The sequence below is a fragment of the Scyliorhinus canicula genome, chromosome 13 (assembly GCF_902713615.1).
Source record: "Scyliorhinus canicula chromosome 13, sScyCan1.1, whole genome shotgun sequence".
NCBI classification, from domain to species: Eukaryota; Metazoa; Chordata; class Chondrichthyes; order Carcharhiniformes; family Scyliorhinidae; genus Scyliorhinus; species Scyliorhinus canicula.
The window spans coordinates 136,068,409-136,091,279 of NC_052158.1; the positions used below are offsets into that span (position 1 = coordinate 136,068,409).

The 22,871-nt window shown below is 48.6% G+C and overlaps 1 protein-coding gene across 2 annotated transcripts; it reads right to left on the minus strand.

Annotated features, from left to right (window-relative positions):
* Positions 1–289: 289 nt before the first annotated feature.
* Positions 290–14,441, minus strand: LOC119976014 (zinc finger protein 639-like). 2 transcript variants are annotated; one of them, XM_038816068.1, is made up of 3 exons: positions 14,126–14,441; positions 5,635–5,706; positions 290–4,877 (listed from the first exon to the last, which is right to left on the minus strand). In XM_038816068.1, exons 1-3 carry the CDS (start codon positions 14,181–14,183, stop codon positions 3,721–3,723), a joined length of 1,287 nt encoding a protein of 428 aa, XP_038671996.1. In that variant the 5' UTR covers positions 14,184–14,441; the 3' UTR covers positions 290–3,720. The 2 variants fall into 2 exon arrangements, with proteins under 2 accessions (XP_038671996.1, XP_038671995.1); XM_038816067.1 differs by lacking the exon at positions 14,126–14,441 and adding an exon at positions 8,463–9,419.
* Positions 14,442–22,871: the final 8,430 nt, after the last annotated feature.

Below are 22,871 nucleotides of genomic sequence, written 5' to 3' on the forward strand. Positions count from 1 at the left end.
TACCTATTCAGGTGCCCCAGTGATATCCACCATGTGGCCATTACTCACATTAAAGTCTCGACAGTGAGTGCCAGGATTATATGTGTTGTCAGAGAGAGGAAGCATCCTAACCTCTGAGCCGAATCCTCGTCTCACTTGACACCCGTGCATTTTGAACCAAATTACCCAGTGATGGTCGCAAGACCTCCGATTGATCGGTCTTTTGAAACTTTCTCACTGCTTGTCAACAAATGTCTACTGCAAAACAGAACTTTTGAACAGATCGCGGTAATGAGAACAAAGAATCATGTCAAAGTGCAAAAATTACATTTTAATACCATGATCTTATAATACAGCTCTCTCCATAACATGTATAACGTCACTTTCTGTTCACACTTCAAATGTCTGAAAATATTCCTGTCATACAGTCCACTTTGTCAGTTACTTTTCTAAGAGTGCTGTGCAATGTTACAATAATGCAGTTGTCTTCTCTGTTTGTTTAAAACATGAGGATTCCATCAAAACCAGAGGTGTACAAAAATAAGCAAATACAAAGTTACTTGTGTCAAACATTGAGAAATCGCAACAAGTCACATTGCATATACAAGTTACCTTAAGTATTTCATTGGTCAAATACTTTAAAAATAACTTTAAACGCTATTTTTGCTGCCACTTTGCCCTCCAAAATATAAATGGGATTCTACATGAATTTGTGTAAAGGTACCAGTACAGTTTTGCATCATTTGTGAAATTTTATGTAACTCCATTATATTATGTTTCTTTTAACAGAGGGGTACATTTTCAAACAAAGTGAAAACAAAAGATTATAATTGGCAAATGCCATGTGCACAATTTGAAATCGTCTGTAACTGGAGGTTGGGGGCAAGGGACAGAGACTTGTTTCCAACAGGGAATTCACTGCATCTTTTCACCCCAATCAAAACATTCAATATTATGGTATTATAAAACAACATTGTCCTTCTTTGTTGGTCTTATTAACAGTTGAATATCAGCTCAGGTTTTATTTCCTCCACCCTTTAAATATAAATAAGTTGATACTTTGTAAAAAAAAGTGTTCACCAATGTAATCAATACCTTTTATACAAAACAAGATGAATATTTGACTAATTAGACCAGGCTTAAACTGTAAAAACTTTGTTAGTTTTGAATTGTATAAAAGTGTCTTCAATTGATATTCTGCAATGCCTTAATGTAGAAATTAAAACTCTGGATTTGGGAAACTTTGAATTCAAGGTAAATGATGTCACTATTAAGATCAAATATTTTCTCCTGACAGTATCCAGTGGTGGCCTGAAACCTATTCTCAATCTCAAGAAAGCTTCTTTACAGGACCTGTTCGACATTTCCATGTTGCATTCCAGTCACTCTTATGGCCTCTGTCCGACTGCCAATTAGATGCTAAAAGTTGTGATTTGTGTGGTACAGTGAGCTCCAGCCTTCTCAGGAGCTGGAAAGGACTATTCCAGCTAGTAGGAGGTCACCCGCTGGCCTAATCACAGCTGTTAGCAGGTGAAAACAAATAAATTACATTATGGATCAGTCCATCCCACACTTTATTCAACTGCAAATAAAAACTAATCTTTTATACCCAATTTTACATCTATTCAGTTCAATCAAATGTACAATTAATGTGTGTACATTGAGTATTTTTATGCAGTAGGCAAATATTAAAAGTCATTCTCCATCACAAACCAAAAGAGAACCTAAAGGTAAGTTTTGCTTATTAATTGAGTATCTAAGAATGCATCCACACTTAATATAATGAAACAAGGTAACCATAATTTCCAACCGAGCTGGCAAAGTTTATTTTAAGTTTCACAATTGATGCCACTTACTCCATCACGACACGATCTTTAGCACAATCAGCTCTATACAGCCTACTTAATCATACCGATATAGATCATAGGGAACGGAGTGAACTTTTGCCCAAACCGCTTTCAGAAAAGTCAGTTTGAGATCCGTCATACTGCACTACATCCCATGGTCTAGATATCTTCAAAATAAATACTAAACGACAGGCAGTGAATTACAGAATAGGTCAGTAAATCCAATCTCCGTGCTCAGGTGATACCCATGAAGTCACCAAAATGCTAGACACTCTCAGGTACAAGAAGCATCTTCCGTGTATATACATTTACCATCACACCCATCCAACTCGGAGATGCACAGTGGATTTATTAGTAGGAAGCACCATTTTATATTTACACTGGCTAGCAGGCAAATTGCAGGTCATTGGTCCATTACTAACCAATTTTAATGTGGTGAAGCCCCAGAAAGAACAGCACAGTTGTATCTTAATAATCAACTTTTGCAACAAGGTTAAAAGAGGTTTGTTCCCCCCCCCCCCCCCCCCCAAAGGATATTAATCTTTTGCTGCGACACATCCAACTTTAATTTTGTTCTGTAATTTTACCAAAAGTATGGTCTGGCCTTCTCCCAACACTTAGTTTGCGCTTCGGGTAGTCCAGTCGGTGGGTGACACATCCAGCTCATATTACTCCAATGATCTGCCTGAGAGATGCAGACAATTCCCTTCTTCCTCTTATACTCTATTGTACTCCTCTCACCTATGCAAAAACCACAACCTGTAAATGCCCTGCTTCCCATTGCAAGACCAAAGAAAGATGAGAAAATACTCTGCAAACAACCCAATGATTTTACAGAAAGCAGGGTCTGGATCTCCATTTGATTGCATTGACCTTTCACTGCAATTCGCCCAAAAATCACAAAACCTTAAGCGGCAATTGCATTTTCATGCTAGTTTACAAAACACTGTGCTAGAAGCTGGCCCAGCCCCACACAAAATCAATCCAGATCAAACTAATCATTTGTATGAATTTTAGCTAATTGAGTTCGCTTGTGAATCTTCAAGGAGGCTCTTAATTTTAAACTGCTCCTTTGGACACACAGATACTAATAGTCATCTTTTAAAAGCTTTTGAGTATAAAATTTTAACTGACTTCTGTAAACTATTTTCATCAGCAAATGTATAGTTTGGTTTGTCAATTGCAGTTATTCGAAATGCAAGTTACTCAAAGGGTGACGACTGGACATTGATTAAAAGGCTTATTATTTATGATGAATCCATTTTCAGCTATATTGATCAAATTGCACCTGGTTATTATACAAATAGATCAATTACTTTTTTTAAAAAGTTTAAAAAGTTTCTAAAACGCTGCCCAGTTGAGCTGGTTCATGGCAGATGTTATACCCAGTGATATATAAATGAGTTTGAGTAGAAACTGGAGAGGGGAAAAAAAAAAGCACATCCAAAAACTAGTTAAATTTTGGCCACCATTTGTGCCTGGATTACTGATCACACCCAAAGTGAGAAACTCTACCGCTGACTAATTTTACTTTTCAGGCACGAGGACACAGACTGTCTGTTCCTTTACAGTTCTCCATTTACAGTTAGAGTTCACAATCTGTACTATATAATGTTTGCATTTGTGGCAGTCTGGAATTTGGGATGGCATTTTGCTTTGTTCTCGACCTTTATATAATGTGCTCCAATCAGCAAAATTAGGAATCAATAGAAAATGCTCCCCAATTTTAAATTAAGCCATCATGGATTATCTGATAGTCAGAAAGGCTTGTCAGGATTTACATGGAAGCCACAGGAACATCCTCCAGATAATAAAAAAAAAAGAAACACATCTAGTTTCTCACTTTTGAAATTTTACAGACGCAGCCACGGTAACCAAGTTTAAAAGATATTGTTTAATAATCATACCCCTGATACCATAGCAGTTCATTGTTCTGTTTGTGCTTTGCAAGGTGCCACATGAGCTCACCGTCACTTGCAAATCGCAACATGCACATTTCGCATTTGTATGGAAGCGCTGCAGCATGGCTCATGTCTATGTGTGTTCGGAGGTTTGCAATTTGCTCAGTAGAGTAATCACAGTACTGACACAAGTAGATCTCCTGAGATGAGTGCAAGTTCAAATGTTTGTTATATTCAGCTGTGTTGCAAAACCCCTTCCCGCAATCGTCGCACACATATGGAAAGAACCGCGCATGCTCAATTGCCACATGGCGATTGACGTTACCATACAACCGACTTCTGTAGCCACATGACTGACAGATAAAGAAGTTTCTCTCCCGGTCAAAGCTCACTTTACTCATAAAACCCGCAGGTCCCTGAAGTCCATCCTCGGAGCTGTCGTTCATCTCCATGAGGCTGTACGCATGTTCAGCAAGGACGTGGCTGTGCAGCTCAGCAGCATCATCTGTGCCATACTCACAAAACTGGCAGAGGTACTGCTCATCACCATCATGTTGCTGCAAATGCAGATGGAGCTCACTGGTACTACAGAAGTGAATGTTGCACTGCTCGCACCAGTACAGATACTCAGTGCTATGGACATCAGCCACATGTAACTCAAGCTCCTTCGGGTTTTGAGCACTGTAGCTGCACAACTGGCAGGCGTTTGGCTCTTCTGTCTCATGGACCTGCAAATGCTTGTGGAGCAGATTGTACGTTAGAAATTCTCGCTTACAAACTGGACAGATGTTAGGCAACGTGTCCGTGTGCCTGAGAATAACATGCTGCTTCAGCTCCAGCGGGTACTTGCTGTTGAAGTCACAGTGCTCGCAGCTGTAGAGCCCATCACAAGACGGTTTTCGCAGAGGCCACTTATGTTGAAAAAGAACCGTTGAGCAAGGAGATTTGGCCCGTCTCTCCGAGCCATCGCTAACTGAACTTTCTGTTGTATCATCTTGGTGTTTGCTGCCGGTTGAAACTTCTTGTTCAGGATGGTATGTGTTAAATTTACTCTCTTGGTCGTTAAATAGGCTCCAGTTATCAAATCCACACTGCCTCTTGCTAGTTCCTTTCAAAACAGAGCTTATTGGCTTCACTGTCATGCAAAGGTCTGGAAAGAGAAGAGAGAAAGTAAATTAAATGCATTGATACATTTAAGCCTCTCTTAAAACTACCACATTTTCGCCTCCCCTAATTTTTGAGAACATAAATTTCAAACCTTTCCTCCGCACAAATGTCAGTATCTCCTCGGGGGGATGGGACAAAGATAAAGTTAAAACACAAATGAATAAAAGAGTTCCAAACAAAAGTCACATCGGACTCGAAGAATTAACCCTGTTTCTCTCTCCACAGATGCTGAGGTTTCCAGCACTCTCTGTTTTGATTATTTAAAATCATATGGTTTCTATATTGGTGGTCGATCTAGACCAGTAGTTCTGCATCTGAGTAGCAAGATGCAAATCTAACCTCCACCACCCACAATTGTCCATACACTCGGGCAAAAAATGGTCACTTCTTGGGTAAGGATCCAGAGAGCTATCAGCAATTTTGGAACTGTATGGTACGGTGAGAAAAATGTGGGGAAGAGAAAAGGGGGGCAAATAATCGGAAAATAAGTCATCTCCAAGGAGTTTCCTTTGGTTTCTTGGAATTTGTAGGACAGCTAACAATATTATAATCAACTGGCACTCCCAAAAATGTTGCAATTAAGAAACACTCCAGTAAAAAAATCCAATTCAGACCACTAACATTTGAGAGATATATCCTGCGTTTAGTGACTTGAGTGCATCATTTTGACCTTAGTGGATAAACAGCAGAAGGTATTATTTACAGGTACAAGCATTCCTCACAAAACAATTTTAACCAACCTTGTGAATCGCTTGAATTGTTACAGTGTTCAGGACTGTTTTCGTCTTCATCTTCAACTGTGGAGTCAGACCCTACAAGGCAGCAAGAACATTTAGAGGATGAATCCCACCATCAACCTTCGGGGAACCATTCTATGGTAACGAACAAATTTCTCCCTTGTCCTTGCTTTCCTGTAGGCTAGGTCAATGCTTCTGCAACTTGCTAAAGTATGTGAACTTGACCCTTCCCCCTCCCACCCTCAAATTGCTGACAACAATCAGCTCCTTAAAGAAGGTAATGAACGGCAGCCACCGAGAGAGCAAAACATGTCCCCGATCCCCTTATGGCCTTATTTATCTTTTCCAAATGCAGGAATTCTGACAAATCCTCCAACCATGCTGAAACCTTAGGCGACACCGATGTCCTCCATCTGAGCAGGACTCGCCTCTGGGCTACTAGAGAGGCGAAGGCCACGACATCAGCCTTCTTCCCCTCCTGCAGTCTCAGCAAGTCCAACAGCCTGTAGATCGCCACCATTGGGCACATCTCTACTCTAACTTCCAAAATCATTGACATTGTCAAGGAAGCCCAAAACGTAACCAACTCAGGCCAGGACCAAAACACATGCGAGCGGTTCGCTGGCCCCTTCGAGCAACGCTCACATCTATCCTCTCACCCAGAAAGAACCCACTCATACATGCCCTGATCATGTGCACCACTATTAAACTGAATCAAACTCAGTCTTGCACACAAGGTAGAATTGACCCTATGCAGCACCTCAACCCCTCCCCACCCCCCCAGCAAAAACAAAACCCAACTCTTCCTCCCATTTCCCCTGTGCTTCCTCCAGCGAATCCCTCTTCCTCACCATCAACTGCTCATATATATCTGATATCCTCTCTTACCCTATCTCGCCAAATGACAGCACCTTACCCATAAGAGAAGGTGCAGTTAGTCTAGAAAATGAAGAGAATTCCATTCACAAAATGTTCCGTAGCTGAAAATATTCCCTCATGGGAGATGAAACTTTCCCACCAATTAATTAATACCACGGTAGCACAGTGATTAGCACTGTTGCTTCACAGCTCCAGGGACCCGGGGTAGATTCCCGGCTTGGGTCACTGTCTGTGTGGAGTCTGCACTTTCTCCCTGTGTATCTGTGGGTTTCCTCCGGGTGCTCCGGTTTCCTCCCACACTCCAAACAAGTGCAGGTTAGGTGGATTGGCCATGATAAATTGTCCTTAGTGTCCAAAAGGTAGATGGGGTTGCTGGATGACAGGATGAGGTGGAGGTGTGGGCTTAGCAAAGGTGTTCTTTCAGGGGCCAGTGTAGACTCGATGGCCTCCTTCTGCATTGTAAATTCTATGAAATTAAATGTTAATCCGGCCTAGCAAACCAACCCTCCACAAACACATTCCTAAACGTCTCGACCGCCTCCCTCTCCCAGAACTTATACAACAAATCCACCCCAGCCAGTATGTACCTATGGTTCCTACGGATGGGCGCCAGTAACGACATTGACTCTAATTTAAAATGCTGTCTAAATTGGTTCCATATTCTCAGAGAAGCTATAACCACTGGTTTTGTAGAGTACCTGGCTGGGGAGAACGGAAATTAAGCTCAAACCTGGACAAGAAGCCTCTCCATCTGCCCCCAAATCGTCAACTCACCCCCACATTTTTTCAATGTTTGCCGTCCAGTAATAATACATCAAATTCGGTAAAGACAACCCCCACAACTGCCTGTTCCTCTGCGGGAATACCCTTGGAACCCAAGGGATCTTACTCGCCCAAACAAAAGACAACATGCGAAAAGGAAAGCACCTTCTCCCTCAGGTCTCTGAATCTCCACGCACCCGCCCCCCCCCCCCCCCCCCCCCCCATCTGCTCCATAAAGACGAGTAGCTCCTTTGCCACCCCCGATGTCGCAAAGAACTTGGGGCACAACCTATCTAATTTGATAAAGTCCGTATCGTCACAATTCAGTGCGCATACGTTCACCAAGACCACCAGAAGGCCAACAGGGCTCCACCTCACATTCTCCAGGCCCACCCAGGATGGATGTTGCCACACCCCTTAAAAGAGTACATCAATAAATAAATCCCTCCTGACTGCTCCCAACCTCCTCTCCCTGTCCCAGCTAACCCCCCACCCCCCCCCGATCACCAAACAAACACCCTACTTCCATCAGTCATGAGCCCTGCCCTTTCCCAAACAAGAAAACCCAACACCCCAGGCTTGTTACCTTAATGAACAAAAGAAACAGACCCCCCCCCCCCCCCCCATCCCAGTAACCAGCCGAGGCTTTTTCCCCACTTTGCTCCTATTAACTAGCATATCTGCTAGCAGGATGACCCCCACCTGGGAAAAACAATAAATCAACAAACAGCCCCACTACCCAAATCCATGTTTAATACAGATCATTCTACAATCTACAAACCCAACCGCCCCCACCCCCACCCTCTCCTCCCTCACTCCCCAACATTTCCAACAGTTTCCAACAAGACTATAATAACCAAAATCCAATGGCCTGGATAAAAGACAAAAAGATAACAGTGACATGTGAAAAAGAGAGGAAGAGAAAAGGAAAACCTCAACTGTCATGTGTAACCAACAACTTCATTCAATCTTCTCCCAGTCATTGTTTCTTTACAAAATCATTTGCCTCCTCCAGCGTATGGTAGTTATGGTCCCCATTTCCGAACATGGCCCGCAGGCGAGACGGGTGCACCTGTGCAAATCACGCTTTGCACTTGTAAAGAGCCGCCTTGGCCTTATTAAAGCCCACTCGCCTTTTCGCCAGTTTTGCCCCAACGTCCTGATAAATTCTGACGGGATGGCCCTCCTACCTGTATCTACATTTCCAAAGTCTTTGTCACAACGGCCAGTGGGCCTGGTCCACTTCAGGAAGGTTTGCAAAGACCCACTCCCCAACCAGCTTCCCAAACATCTTCGCCACATGGTCCTTGGCAATCACACCTTCTATGCCCTCCAGCAACCCAATGATCCTCAAATTTTGTCGGCTGGAGCGTTTCTCCAGGTTGGCGACCTAGGCCTTCAATGCTTTCTGCCCCTCCACCAACATCGCTACCCCTGCCTTCAAGGAGGCGGTCCAGTCACCGTGATCAGTGACTGTGTCCTCCACCTTTCATATCATTGAGTCCTGTTCCTCCAGCCACTGTTCTGCGCTGTCCCGAGCTGTATGAATGGGTTTAGTCATCTTTGCCAAATCATCTGTGATCACCTGTCTTTGTTTCTTAGAATCATAGAATCCCTGCAGTGCAGAAGGAGGCCATTTGGCACATCAAGTCTGCACTGACCCTGTGAAAGAGCACCTTACCTAGGTCCATGCCTCCACCCTATCCCCATAACCCCACCTAATCTTTTTGGACTCCCCTATTGATTTCTTTCAGGTGGGTAAGTCGCTACTCCCTGGGGTTGTGGGGGCAGGGTATTGACCGACTGTAACATCTGACCACGCTCCACACTATGTGGATATGTGGCAAATTAACAAGGCCAATCCAACCAGCCAGCACATCTTTGGACTGTGGGAGGAAACCAGAGCACCCAGAAGAAACTCATGCAGACACGAGAAGAACGGACAAACTACACACAATCACCCACGACTGGAATTGAACCCAGGACCCTGTGACATGCCCTGCCAAGACGCCCGGTCAGTGCACTATCTTCTCTCAGTCAGCTGGTCAGTGTGATACAATTGCCCAGTCACTAAGTCAATGTGATACACCATCCCAGTCACATGGTCAGAGTAACACCCCTGTCCATCACTGGGTCAGTGTGATACCCCCACCCAGTCACATGGTCAGTGTGATACCCCCACCCAGTCACCTGGTCAGTGTGATACCCCCACCCAGTCACCTGGTCAGTGTGATACCCCCACCAAGTCACATGGTCAGTGTGATACCCCCACCCAGTCACCTGGTCAGTGTGATACCCCCACCCAGTCACCTGGTCAGTGTGATACCCCCACCCAGTCACGTGGTCAGTGTGATACCCCCACCCAGTCACGTGGTCAGTGTGATACCCCCACCCAGTCACGTGGTCAGTGTGATACCCCCACCCAGTCACCTGGTCAGTGTGATTCCCCCACCCAGTCACCTGGTCAGTGTGATACCCCCACCCAGTCACCTGGTCAGTGTGATACCCCCACCCAGTCACGTGGTCAGTGTGATACCCCCACCCAGTCACCTGGTCAGTGTGATACCCCCACCCAGTCACCTGGTCAGTGTGATACCCCCACCCAGTCACCTGGTCAGTGTGATTCCCCCACCCAGTCACCTGGTCAGTGTGATACCCCCACCCAGTCACCTGGTCAGTGTGATACCCCCACCCAGTCACGTGGTCAGTGTGATACCCCCACCCAGTCACGTGGTCGGTGTGACACCCCCACCCAGTCACCTGGTCAGTGTGACTCCCCCACCCAGTCACCTGGTCAGTGTGATTCCCCCACCCAGTCACCTGGTCAGTGTGATTCCCCCACCCAGTCACGTGGTCAGTGTGATTCCCCCACCCAGTCAGTGTTTTTTTTTAAAATAATTTTTATTAAAGTTTTCACGAAATATCTGCAACAGAATGGAAAAAGAACCCCATAGAATAAATACAAAACAAAACACCCCAGTACCCCCCTCCACCCCACCACCCAGTCAGTGTTGTACCCCCACCCAGTCACCTAGTCAGTGTGATACACCCACCCAGTCACCTAATCAGTGTGATACCCCCACCCAGTCACTGGGTCAGTGTGATACCCCCGTCCAGTCACTGGGTCAGTGTGATACCCCCACATAGTCACCGGGTCAGCGATACCCCCACCCAGTCACCTGGTCAGTGTGATATCCCCACCCAGTCATTGGGTCAGTGTGATTCTCCCACCCAGTCACTGGGTCAGTGTGATACCCCCACCCAGTCACTGGGTCAGTGTGATTCCCCCACCCAGTCACTGGGTCAGTGTGATTCTCCCACCCAGTCACCGGTCAGTGTGATACCCCCACCCAGTCACCAGGTCAGTGATTCCCCCACCCAGTCACCGGGTCAGTGTGATACCCCCACCCAGTCATTGGATCAGTGTGATACCCCCACCCAGTCACCTGGTCAGTGTGACACCCTCACCCAGACACCGGGTCAGTGATACCCCCTCCCAGTCACCGGGTCAGTGTGATACCCCCTCCCAGTCACCGGGTCAGTGATACCCCCTCCCAGTCACCGGGTCAGTGTGTTACCCCCACCCAGTCACCTGGTCAGTGATACCCCCACCCAGTCACCGGGTCAGTGTGATACCCCCTCCCAGTCACCGGGTCAGTGTGATACCCCCCACCCAGTCACGTGGTCAGTGATACCCCCTCCCAGTCACCGGGTCAGTGTGTTACCCCCACCCAGTCACCTGGTCAGTGATACCCCCACCCAGTCACCGGGTCAGTGTGATACCCCCACCCAGTCACCGGGTCAGTGTGATACCCCCCACCCAGTCACGTGGTCAGTGTGATACCCCACCCAGTCACCTGGTCAGTGTGATACCCCCACCCAGTCACCGGGTCAGTGATACCCCCACCCAGTCACCGGGTCAGTGTGATACCCCCACCCAGTCACCGGGTCAGTGTGATACCCCCAACCTATCACCTGGTCAGTCTGATTACCCCGCCCAGTCACCTGGTCAGTGATACCCCCACCCAGTCACCGGGTCAGTGTGATACCCCCACCCAGTCACCGGGTCAGTGTGATACCCCCCACCCAGTCACGTGGTCAGTGTGATACCCCACCCAGTCACCTGGTCAGTGTGATACCCCCACCCAGTCACCGGGTCAGTGATACCCCCACCCAGTCACCGGGTCAGTGTGATACCCCCACCCAGTCACCGGGTCAGTGTGATACCCCCAACCTATCACCTGGTCAGTCTGATTACCCCGCCCAGTCACCTGGTCAGTGATACCCCCACCCAGTCACCGGGTCAGTGTGATACCCCCACCCAGTCACCGGGTCAGTGTGATACCCCCCACCCAGTCACGTGGTCAGTATGATACCCCACCCAGTCACCTGGTCAGTGTGATACCCCCACCCAGTCACCGGGTCAGTGATACCCCCACCCAGTCACCGGGTCAGTGTGATACCCCCACCCAGTCACCGGGTCAGTGTGATACCCCCAACCTATCACCTGGTCAGTCTGATTACCCCGCCCAGTCACCTGGTCAGTGTGATTCCCCCACCCAGCCACCGGGTCAGTGTGATACCCCCACCCAGTCACCTGGTCAGTGTGATACCCCCACCCAGTCACCGGGTCAGTGATACCCCCACCCAGTCACCGGGTCAGTGTGATACCCCCACCCAGTCACCGGGTCAGTGTGATACCCCCAACCTATCACCTGGTCAGTCTGATTACCCCGCCCAGTCACCTGGTCAGTGATACCCCCACCCAGTCACCGGGTCAGTGTGATACCCCCACCCAGTCACCGGGTCAGTGTGATACCCCCCACCCAGTCACGTGGTCAGTGTGATACCCCACCCAGTCACCTGGTCAGTGTGATACCCCCACCCAGTCACCGGGTCAGTGATACCCCCACCCAGTCACCGGGTCAGTGTGATACCCCCACCCAGTCACCGGGTCAGTGTGATACCCCCAACCTATCACCTGGTCAGTCTGATTACCCCGCCCAGTCACCTGGTCAGTGTGATTCCCCCACCCAGCCACCGGGTCAGTGTGATACCCCCACCCAGTCACCTGGTCAGTGTGATTCCCCCCCCAGTCACCTGGTCAGTGTGATTCCCCCCCCCCCCCCCCAGTCACCTGGTCAGTGTGATTCCCCCCCCCCCCCCCAGTCACCTGGGCAGTGTGATTCCCCCCCCCCCCCCCCCCCAGTCACCTGGTCAGTGTGATACCCCACCCAGTCACCTGGTCAGTGTGATACCCCCACCCAGTCACCGGGTCAGTGATACCCCCACCCAGTCACCGGGTCAGTGTGATACCCCCACCCAGTCACCGGGTCAGTGTGATACCCCCAACCTATCACCTGGTCAGTCTGATTACCCCGCCCAGTCACCTGGTCAGTGTGATTCCCCCACCCAGCCACCGGGTCAGTGTGATACCCCCACCCAGTCACCTGGTCAGTGTGATTCCCCCCCCAGTCACCTGGTCAGTGTGATTCCCCCCCCCCCCCAGTCACCTGGTCAGTGTGATTCCCCCCCCAGTCACCTGGTCAGTGTGATTCCCCCCCCCCCCCCCCCAGTCACCTGGTCAGTGTGATACCCCCACCCAGTCACCTGGTCAGTGTGATTCCCCCACCCAGCCACCGGGTCAGTGTGATACCCCCACCCAGTCACCTGGTCAGTGTGATTCCCCCCCCAGTCACCTGGTCAGTGTGATTCCCCCCCCCCCCCCCCCCCCCCAGTCACCTGGTCAGTGTGATTTCCCCCCCCAGTCACCTGGTCAGTGTGATTCCCCCCCCCCCCCCCCAGTCACCTGGTCAGTGTGATACCCCCACCCAGTCACCTGGTCAGTCTGATTACCCCGCCCAGTCACCTGGTCAGTGTGATTCCCCCACCCAGCCACCGGGTCAGTGTGATACCCCCACCCAGTCACCTGGTCAGTGTGATTCCCCCCCCAGTCACCTGGTCAGTGTGATTCCCCCCCCCCCCCCCCCCCCAGTCACCTGGTCAGTGTGATTCCCCCCCCAGTCACCTGGTCAGTGTGATTCCCCCCCCCCCCCCCCCCAGTCACCTGGTCAGTGTGATACCCCACCCAGTCACCTGGTCAGTGTGATTCCCCCACCCAGCCACCGGGTCAGTGTGATACCCCCACCCAGTCACCTGGTCAGTCTGATTACCCCGCCCAGTCACCTGGTCAGTGTGATTCCCCCACCCAGCCACCGGGTCAGTGTGATACCCCCACCCAGTCACCTGGTCAGTGTGATTCCCCCCCCAGTCACCTGGTCAGTGTGATTCCCCCCCCCCCCCCAGTCACCTGGTCAGTGTGATTCCCCCCCCCCCCCAGTCACCTGGTCAGTGTGATTCCCCCCCCAGTCACCTGGTCAGTGTGATTCCCCCCCCCCCCCCCCAGTCACCTGGTCAGTGTGATTCCCCCCCCCCCCCCCCAGTCACCTGGTCAGTGTGATTCCCCCACCCAGCCACCGGGTCAGTGTGATACCCCCACCCAGTCACCTGGTCAGTGTGATTCCCCCCCCAGTCACCTGGTCAGTGTGATTCCCCCCCCCCCCCCCCCAGTCACCTGGTCAGTGTGATTTCCCCCCCCAGTCACCTGGTCAGTGTGATTTCCCCCCCCCCCCCCCCAGTCACCTGGTCAGTGTGATACCCCCACCCAGTCACCTGGTCAGTGTGATTCCCCCCCCCCCCCCCCCCCCCAGTCACCTGGTCAGTGTGATACCCCCACCCAGTCACCTGGTCAGTGTGATACCCCTTCCCTATTATTTGGTGAATTTTATTCCCCCGTTGACCAGTTCATTGGAAGGCTTCCTCCTCCTTCCCAAAATACTGAAGTATTTATTACCGGAGTAACGCGAGGGATTTAAACTCTTCCTCCTCTTCCTTTTGCCACCTTCACTCATGGTGCCCCGGCTGAAGGTGTCTTTTAGCCCGGCCCCTGCGGCCTGCAGCTTGCGGGGCGGCTGCCCGGCCTCTCTGTCCGTGTGTGAAGCAGCAGGAAAAGGCCCAGTCCCTTCGCCAGCACAGGGCAGCCGCCGCTCTGCTTGGCGGCCACTCGTTCCCCGGCTCCACAAGGCCCTCGAGCCGCGGCCTCTGCTCCTTTGATTCGCTCCTCACTGGGCCACGCTCACAAATAGAGACGCTCCCTAATAGTATGACGTCAAAGCCACTTCCGTGCCGGATTTCCGCTGCGCGCGCAGAGGGAGCGTTCTTATTTTCCAAACCAGTTCAAAACGTCGAAGGCTCCACTGCATGCCCATGGCCTAGCCCTTTCAGGAGGGGGCAGACGGTGGTGTACTGCTAATATCATTGAACTAGTAATCCACATTTTAATCCGGTTCAATCACCTTTTAGGATATTACCTGGGCAGCACGGTAGCACACATGGATAGCACTGTGGCTTCACAGCGCCAGGGTCCCAGGTTCGATTTCCCGCTGGGTCACTGTCTGTGCGGAGTCTGCACATTCTCCCCATGTCTGCAAGGGTTTCCTCCGGGTGTTCCGGTTTCCTCCCACAGTCCAAAGACGTGCAGGTTAGTTGGATTGGACATGCAAAATTGCCCCTAGTGTCCAAAAACGTTAGATGGGGATATTGGGTTACGTGGATAGGGTGGAAGTGAGCACTTAAGTGGGTCGGTGCAGACTTGATGGGCCGAATGGCCTCCTTCCCTGTATATTCTATGTTTATGTCTACCTGCTCTGGCCCACATGTCATTTCAGGTTCACAGTCGAATCCATAGAATCCCTACAGTGCCGACGGGAGCCACTTGGCCCTTCAATCGAGCCCTCCACCTTGGCCCACTCCCTCGCCCTATCCCCTAACCCCGCACTCATGGTTAATCCACTGAATTTGCACATCTTTGGACTGTGGGAGGAAACCGGAGCACCCGTTGGAAATCACTCAAACACGGGGAGAAGGTGCAAACTTTACATAGACATTTTAACTGACCTTTAAAATTTTGGGGATGGGCCACACAAATGTAGACTTTGCCAGCAACAACCCATGATAAAAAAGAATCCTACATCAATACAATTATTCGACAATTACTTTTTATCTTGATAGACCATATGTTTTCACATCTTTACAAAATCTTCATGACCTCTAGATGTCCCATTTTGCAGCCAGTGGAGTAATTTTGAAGTCCAATCACTGTTGCAATGTAGGAAATATGGCAACCAAATTACACATTGTGCGCTCCCACATTGTGATCACATGTAAAAATTTTTTGCATAAGTTGTTGATTGAGGGATAGTATCAGCTAGAACTCCAAGGATAATTCCTCTTTCTTGAAATCACGGCATGGTATTTTTTTTACATCCACCTGAGACAGCAGGCAAGGCTGTGATTTGATGTCTTAAACTACATAGAAACATAGAAAATATATTTTGCTTTACTCCATTTCTTAGATAAAGAGATCAAAACTGCACATAGAAATCTTGGTGTGGTCTCACCAAGGTCCTGTACAGTTTCAGTAAGGCATCCTTGCTCCTGAACTCAAGTCCTCTTGCGTTGAAGGCCAACACACCATTTGCCTTCCTATCTGCTTGCTGTGGCTGCATGCTTGCTGTCAGTGACTGGTGTACTAAACACCCAGGTCCCTTTGTACACCAACGTTTCTCGATCTTTCACCATTTAAATAATACTCTGCCATTTTGTATCTCTGTCCGAAGTGGATAACGTCATGTTTACCCCATTACACTGCACCTGCCATGTATTTGCCCACTCACTCAACTTGTCTAAATCACCTTGAAGTCTCTTAGCATCTTCGTCACCACTCACATTCCCATCAAATTCCGTATCATCAGAAAACCTTTGGTTCCCCCATCCAAATCATTGATGTATATTGTGAACAGCTGGGGCCCAAGAACTGATCCCTGTGGGACACCACTAGTTAACTGTCTGCCGCTTCCAAAAGGTCCCATTTATTCCTACTCTGTTTCCTGTCTGGTAACAAATTCTCAATCCATGCAAATACAATCCCCCCAATTCCAGGTGCTTTAATTTTGCACATTAACCTCTTTTATTAAAAGCTTTCTGAAAATCCAAATACACCACATCCAATGGTTCACCCTTGTCTATTCTCCCAGTTATGATCTCAAAAACCTCCAGGAGGTTTGTCAACCATGATTTCCCTTTCATAAATCCATGTTGACTTTGTCTGATCCCATTGATATTTTTTTCTAAGTGTCCTGTTATCGCAGTCTTCGTGATAGGCGCAAGCATTTTTCCTACTACTGATGTTAGGCTAACTGATCGGTAATTCCCTGTTTTCTCCCTCACTCCTTTTTTAAATAGTGAGGTTACATTCACCACACTGCAATCTGCCAGGACTGTTCCAGAATCAACAGAATTTTGAAAGACGACAACCGCAGCATCCACTATTTTCACGGCCAACTCCTTTCGTACTGTGGGATGCAGATTATCAGGCCCTGGGATTTTATTGGCTTTCAGTCCCATTAATTTCTCCAGCATTTTTTTTTAGTATTACTAATTTCCTTCACTTTCTCTTTCTCACTAGACCCTCGGTTCCTTAGCATTTCTGGGAAGCTGTTGTTCAATTGCTCTGAAATTTCCTTGTTCTCCATTATAAATTCTGTTTTGGACTGTAAGGTACTGTAAAACATTTGTCTCCACTAATCTTTGTTTTTTTCAAAAATATCTTTTTATTCAGAACATTTTTCATTGTTACAAAATAATACCACAACACATAACAAATAATCTCCAAACTTAATCACCCTCCCAATCCCCCCCAAAAGAAAACTAAACTTAACCAATAATCCCCCCCTAACAATTGACAGTGAATAGCTCCTTAAAATAGACTGCCATCTTGAGTAGAACCCTCCTACCGATACCCTCATGGTGTACTTGACCTTCTCCAATTAGAAAAATTCCATTAGGTCACTTAACCAGACCGAGGCATTGGGTAGAACAGGAGATCTCCACCCAAGCAGAACTTGCCTCTGGGCTGTCAATGAGGTGAAGGCAAGGACATTTACCTTCACCTCAACTACAGCACCGGCGAGTCCGAGACCCCAAAATCAGCCACCAGGCTCCAGCTCGATACCAAGAACCCCTGACATGCTGCTGATGAAGGAGACCCAGAAGCTAACCACTTTTGGACATGTCCAGATCTTATGCAAAAGATCCCCCCCCCGAACAACGCTCACACCTATTCTCTACCCTTAAGAAAAACCCTACATCCACCCCCTGGTCAAATGTGTCCTATGCACCACCTTGAACTGAATCAGCTGAGCTTAGCACATGAGGAGGTGGAGCTGACCCTGTGAATAACCTCGCTCCACACTCCCCCCCCCCCCCCCCAATCAAAAACCTAGCCCAGCTCCCCTTCCCATTTCCTCTTCACCTCATCCAATGGAGCCTGCTCCACCGCCAAGATCCAGCCATAAATGTTCAAAATCCTCCCCTCCCCTAACTCTGTCAGCGAAAGGACCCTATCCGGAAGAGAGGATGAAGGTGCCAGTGGAAAGAAGGAATCTCGTTGGCAAGACGTCGCAGACCTGAAAAACCGAAATATGTTTGTCTTTGGGAATTAGAATTTACCCAACAGCTTCTCAAAACCGGTGAACTTCCCCAACCCTCACCCGTCCCTCACACTCCCATGACCCGAATGACGAGTCCAAACCCAACGGCACAAAGAGATGATTCTTGCAGATTGGGCGAACAGCGAAATTGAGCCCAGCTTAAAATGTTGCCTGAACTGTCTCCAAATCCTCAGAGTGGCCACCACTACGAGGCCTGAAGTAAAATTTGCAGGGGAAAATGGAAGCGGAGCAGTAGCCAAGACCCTCAGACTTATACACTCGCCTCCGGGCTATCAATGAGGCGAAGGCGAGGACATTTGCCTTCACCTCGACTACAGCACCGGCGAGTCCGAGACCCCAAAATCAGCCACCAGGCTCCAGCTTGATACCAAGAACCCCTGACGTCGGGCTGAAGAAGTCCCCATTGAATCAAGATCTTTAAGCCACCTCTGTACTTTTTCAATGTTTGCAGCTCAATAATAAAATAACAAATTAAGTAGCTCGAGGCTCCCCGACTGCCTCTCCCTCTTTAGAAATGCCATATGAATCCGTGAGGTGGTGCACACCCAAATAAAGAAAGATGTCATTTTATTAACCTTCACAAAGAAAGACTTGGGAAGAAAAATAGGGAGACACTGAAGCAAAAATAAACCCTTGGGAGGACATCCATTTATACAGTCTGAACCTGTCTGCCAAGGACAGAGGGAGGTTATCCCACTTCCTCAATTCAGACTTAACCCCATTCACCAGACTAGCAAAATTTAGTTTATGGAGCGAGGCCCAATTATAAACCACCCAAATTTGCAGATAACGAAAGCTGGACCTGGCCAAGTGAAAAGGCAACGTCGCCACATCTTTCGAGCTGTAAGTCACTTGGAAGTGTGCAGGATACACCACACCAAATCAAACGCTGTTTCTATACAATGCAGCCTTGGCCTTGTTGAATGCCGCATTCGACTTTGCCAGTTTTGCTCCCACACCCTGATAGAGCCTAATGGCATGGCCCTCCCATTTATAGTCCCGATAGTCCTTCATCCACCGCAGGGCTCATTCCTTCTGGTTGCTATGGAACCGCACAATGATTGACTCAAAAGATTATTATTTTGATGCACCAGAGGAAGCAGAGGCGTTTGTGCAGAAGCATGAGCTGGGAACAAGTTAATTTGTGAATTGTATTTATTGTGAGATCTCTGTATGGGGGAGGGAATGTGCCTTTTGGGATTTGCTGGGGTTTTCTCAGGGCTAGTTTGGAGTTTGTATTTGTATTTTCTCTGTTTGCTGGTTTATCTGGGTGTGGTATTGGTTCACCAGAATGGGGCTTGTGCCTGAGCGGGCGGTGGGCCTGATCCAACCTGGGGCGGGATGACATTCCTGCCTCCCCCACCATTTTCACAAACATCTACGACATGTGTTCCATAGAATTCGGGCTCTCCAGACCCTCCACCAGCACCACAATTCTCAGGTTCTGCCTTCTGAAGCGATTCTCCAGATCGTCCACCTTGGCCCTGAGCGCCTTATGATCCCCGACCGCCTGTGCCATTTCCGTTTCCAGGGAGGCGATCTGGTCACTCTGTCTCAAGAGGGCCACCTCCACACCCTGTATCGCCGCCCCTTGTGCCTTTACCATCTGGTCCCTTTCTGCCCAGGCCGCAGGAATGGGGGCTGAGCCTCTTCCGTTGCTATGTCAAGGTTCTCAGAGACAGGCTGCCGTAACTTCTTAAGTTCTACCGCCAAGGTGCCTGTGAGCATCTTGGCCGTAAGTGGAGTGGCCAAAGTCTCAGCAGGAGTCTCCGCCATTTTCTCAGCAAACAAGGCTCGAGAGGTTTCCAAGTCTGACGACCATTCTTTGCTTGCCTGCAGCCTTCTCTTGTACTTTTTGGGCATTCTCTTTATGTGGGAACCAAAGCCCAATGAACTGATACATTTCACCCCAAAAATCAAGCGAAAAGGGCCAAAATCAAAGTACTCTGGCAGGAGCCACCTTCTGTGCGACTGCTCTCTACATACGGCCACTGGAATAATCCTTAATTTATTTGTCAGCCATGATTGGGCCTCTTTTCTTGTCCTGTTTTTTCACCAGAAAGGAATGTACAGCTGCAATGCTTTCATTCATTCCTTAAATATTAGCCGTTGCCTATCCACCACCATGCCTTGTAATGAAGTTCCCCAAACTATCTGAGCCAAATCATGTCTCGTACCTTCATGTAATTCTCTCATGCTATGGTCACCTCCAACAGTGCAGCACTCCATTAGTACTGCGCTGGAGTGTTAGCCTGGATTTGTGTCCTCCACACTCTGAAATGGGGCTTGAACCAACAACCTAATACTTCGGGGTGAGAGTGCTGCCAACCAAGCCGCTGCTGACCATGTTATTGTAAGTGAATGTAGAAGCAGCCTGGATTGAAGGCCAGCAGCAGCTGCTTGCACAAAATGTTTTGAACAGCTCAAGACTGGCTCATGCAAAGTTTCCCCTTGGTATAGTAAAGAGAAGAGGCAAGGCAGAAACATTTATGGGAGGGAATTGCAGAGCTTAGGGCCTTTGCAGCTACAGGCATGGCTGCCAATGCTAGAGTAATGTAGAGGTGGAACCCCGATTGCAGGGATTCAAACTTGGAGGTCCAGGAATAATGGGCATGGGATTTGGAAGCCAACAACATGTACAAAGACTTAAGAGAGGAAAGGGAAGTTGGAGATGAAGTGGGTAGTTTGCAAGGATGATGGAGTCAGTCTTGTTCTCCAGTGGAGAGAGATGATAACGGCAGATTTGTAGGAGAGAACAGTACTTGGGGAGAGAGAACTCTGATCGATATCAGCTAACATAGGAGCCAGGAGCTGGTGAGCAGTTTTGGAGGAGTTGGGTTAAGGGAGCTGAAACTGGGTATGATGGATGGGATAGGTTCGAGACGGCATGCAGGGAAATAGATAGGAGAGGAACCAGAGAAAGATGTGGGTTTAGGGCTCGGGCATGGGACGATCTTTGCCTCGATGGGCTGGGAGGAGGGAGGGAAGGAACAGAGACAGCTCATCAGATAATCTCAATCCCAGCGAGAAAGTTTATGAGCTCATCATATTAATTGTTGGAGGTGACGGAGACGGGGAGGGGTTTAAGAAGATGGTTTGCATCAGACAGAAAAATAAATGAAGTCTGAGGTCACCATTAGATCTGGAAATGGCAGAGAGAATACTGGCAGAGAATGTGGAAAAGGTGAGACGATGGTGGGGATAGATTGGGTCAGGTTAGAGGAGGGGTTTTTCGAGGCGACAAACCTGAAGGCCCTAGTGACAGCCCAGCTGCTGTTCGCCCTGAGGAAGTACACGAGCAGTCCGGTGGTGGAGTCATCCACAAAAATTTGGAACGTGCCGCGGAGGTATTTTAAACTGGGGCACATATCGGTTATGATTCCACTGTGTGGGAATCATAGGTTTGCGCCGTGGGGATTAATGGGATGTACAGGAGATGGAGGGAGGAACAACTAGTGTGGATCAGGGATATGTTTATGGAGGGCATGATTGCTGGGCTTTAGGAACTGAACGAGAAGTTCGAGCTACCACGGGGGAGTGAGTTCAGATACTGGCAAGTCCGGGACTTTGCGTGCAAGGAGCTGCTCTTATTCCCTCGTACCGGGATATGTGCTTTTGGAGAAAATGTTGCTCCCGGGTGAAGGGGGGATGGTAGATTGGGGACATATATGGGTGGCTTGGACACGATCTTAGTGAAAAGGATCAAGCGGAAGTGGGAGGAAGAGTTGTGGAGGGAGATAGGTTGGGGACATTGGTGCGAAGTAATGCGCCGAGTGAACACAACTTCCTTCTGTGCAAGGATGAGTCTTATACAGTCTAAGGTGGTGTACAGGGTACACATGAATCAGATCCGGATAAGTATTTTTTTCCCAGCGGTAGTGGATGGGTGCGAGAGGTATGGGAGGGGGCCGGCGAACCATGCCCATATGTTTTGGTGCTGTGAGGTGTTGGAGAACTTTTGGGAGGCGATGTTTAGGAACCTATCGAGGATTGTAGGGTTTGAGATGAAGCCGGATCCGATGGCTTCGATCTGTGGGGTATCGGAGAGGAAGGGGCCGATGTCTTGGCTTTCGCCTCTCTGATTGCCCGACGACGGATACTTCTGAATTGGTGGTTGGCTATGCTGCCGGGAGGTCGCAGCATGCTTGGGAAATGTTTGTGGAGGCATGTTTGCTGGGCTTTAGGAACTGAAGCGAGAAGTTCGAGCTACCACGGGGGAGTGAGTTCAGATACTGGCAAGTCCGGGACTTTGCGTGCAAGGAGCTGCTCTTATTCCCTCGTACCGGGATATGTGCTTTTGGAGAAAATGTTGCTCCCGGGTGAAGGGGGGATGGTAGATTGGGGACGTATATGGGTGGCTTGGACACGATCTTAGTGAAAAGGATCAAGCGGAAGTGGGAGGAAGAGTTGTGGAGGGAGATAGGTTGGGGTTGAGTTTCTCGGGTTGGAGAAAACCAAATTTTCCCTAAATTTGGAGGAGGGCTTTGAGGTGCGGTGGGATATGTTAATGTATGACTTGGATGATGATGCCAGTCATCGGTCAGTCAATCATGTGTTAGACCCTTTAGAGAGAGGTTCGAATCATGCCTAGGAGCAACGTGCCACCTCTGCAACCTGTTTAGATGTAATACAAATGTTAAGCAGATACCGGAGGATATTTACAGTCTGTTTAAGGACCATGTTCCATGCATAGATCCCATGGTAGAAGGACCCATCTCTGGTTTGAAGTATCTCTGAAAGTTGGATCACGTGACATCCGATCGTGTGACATTTGCAAATGTTATTACCTGGAGCGTCATAATCAATAGAGAACCAAACTGAAAATAGAGTACCGAAGACAAAAGGGAATAAGAAGAGAAAATAAGAAGAGATTAGTCTCTAAAATAAATGGAAACTCAACTATCTTTAGAAACACATAAATGATAAAAGAGTGGTCAAAGGAAGAGTGGGGCTGATTAGAGATCGAACAGATTCTGTTGGAGGCTAAGGGCCCGACTGTGTTACTAAATGACTATTTTGCTATTGTCT

What these genes read in the sequence shown, in the direction of transcription:
- LOC119976014 (XM_038816067.1), bottom strand. Translation starts at nt 8,574, where the DNA reads ATGTGGCGAAGATGTTTGGGAAGCTGGTTGGGGAGTGGGTCTTTGCAA. An exon ending in CTTTGGAAATGTAGATACAG is followed by an intron (nt 5,707 to 8,462) that starts GTAGGAGGGCCA and finishes GCTGCCTTGTAG; the next exon opens with GGTCTGACTCCACAGTTGAA. An exon ending in CAATTCAAGCGATTCACAAG is followed by an intron (nt 4,878 to 5,634) that starts GTTGGTTAAAAT and finishes TTCTCTTTCCAG; the next exon opens with ACCTTTGCATGACAGTGAAG.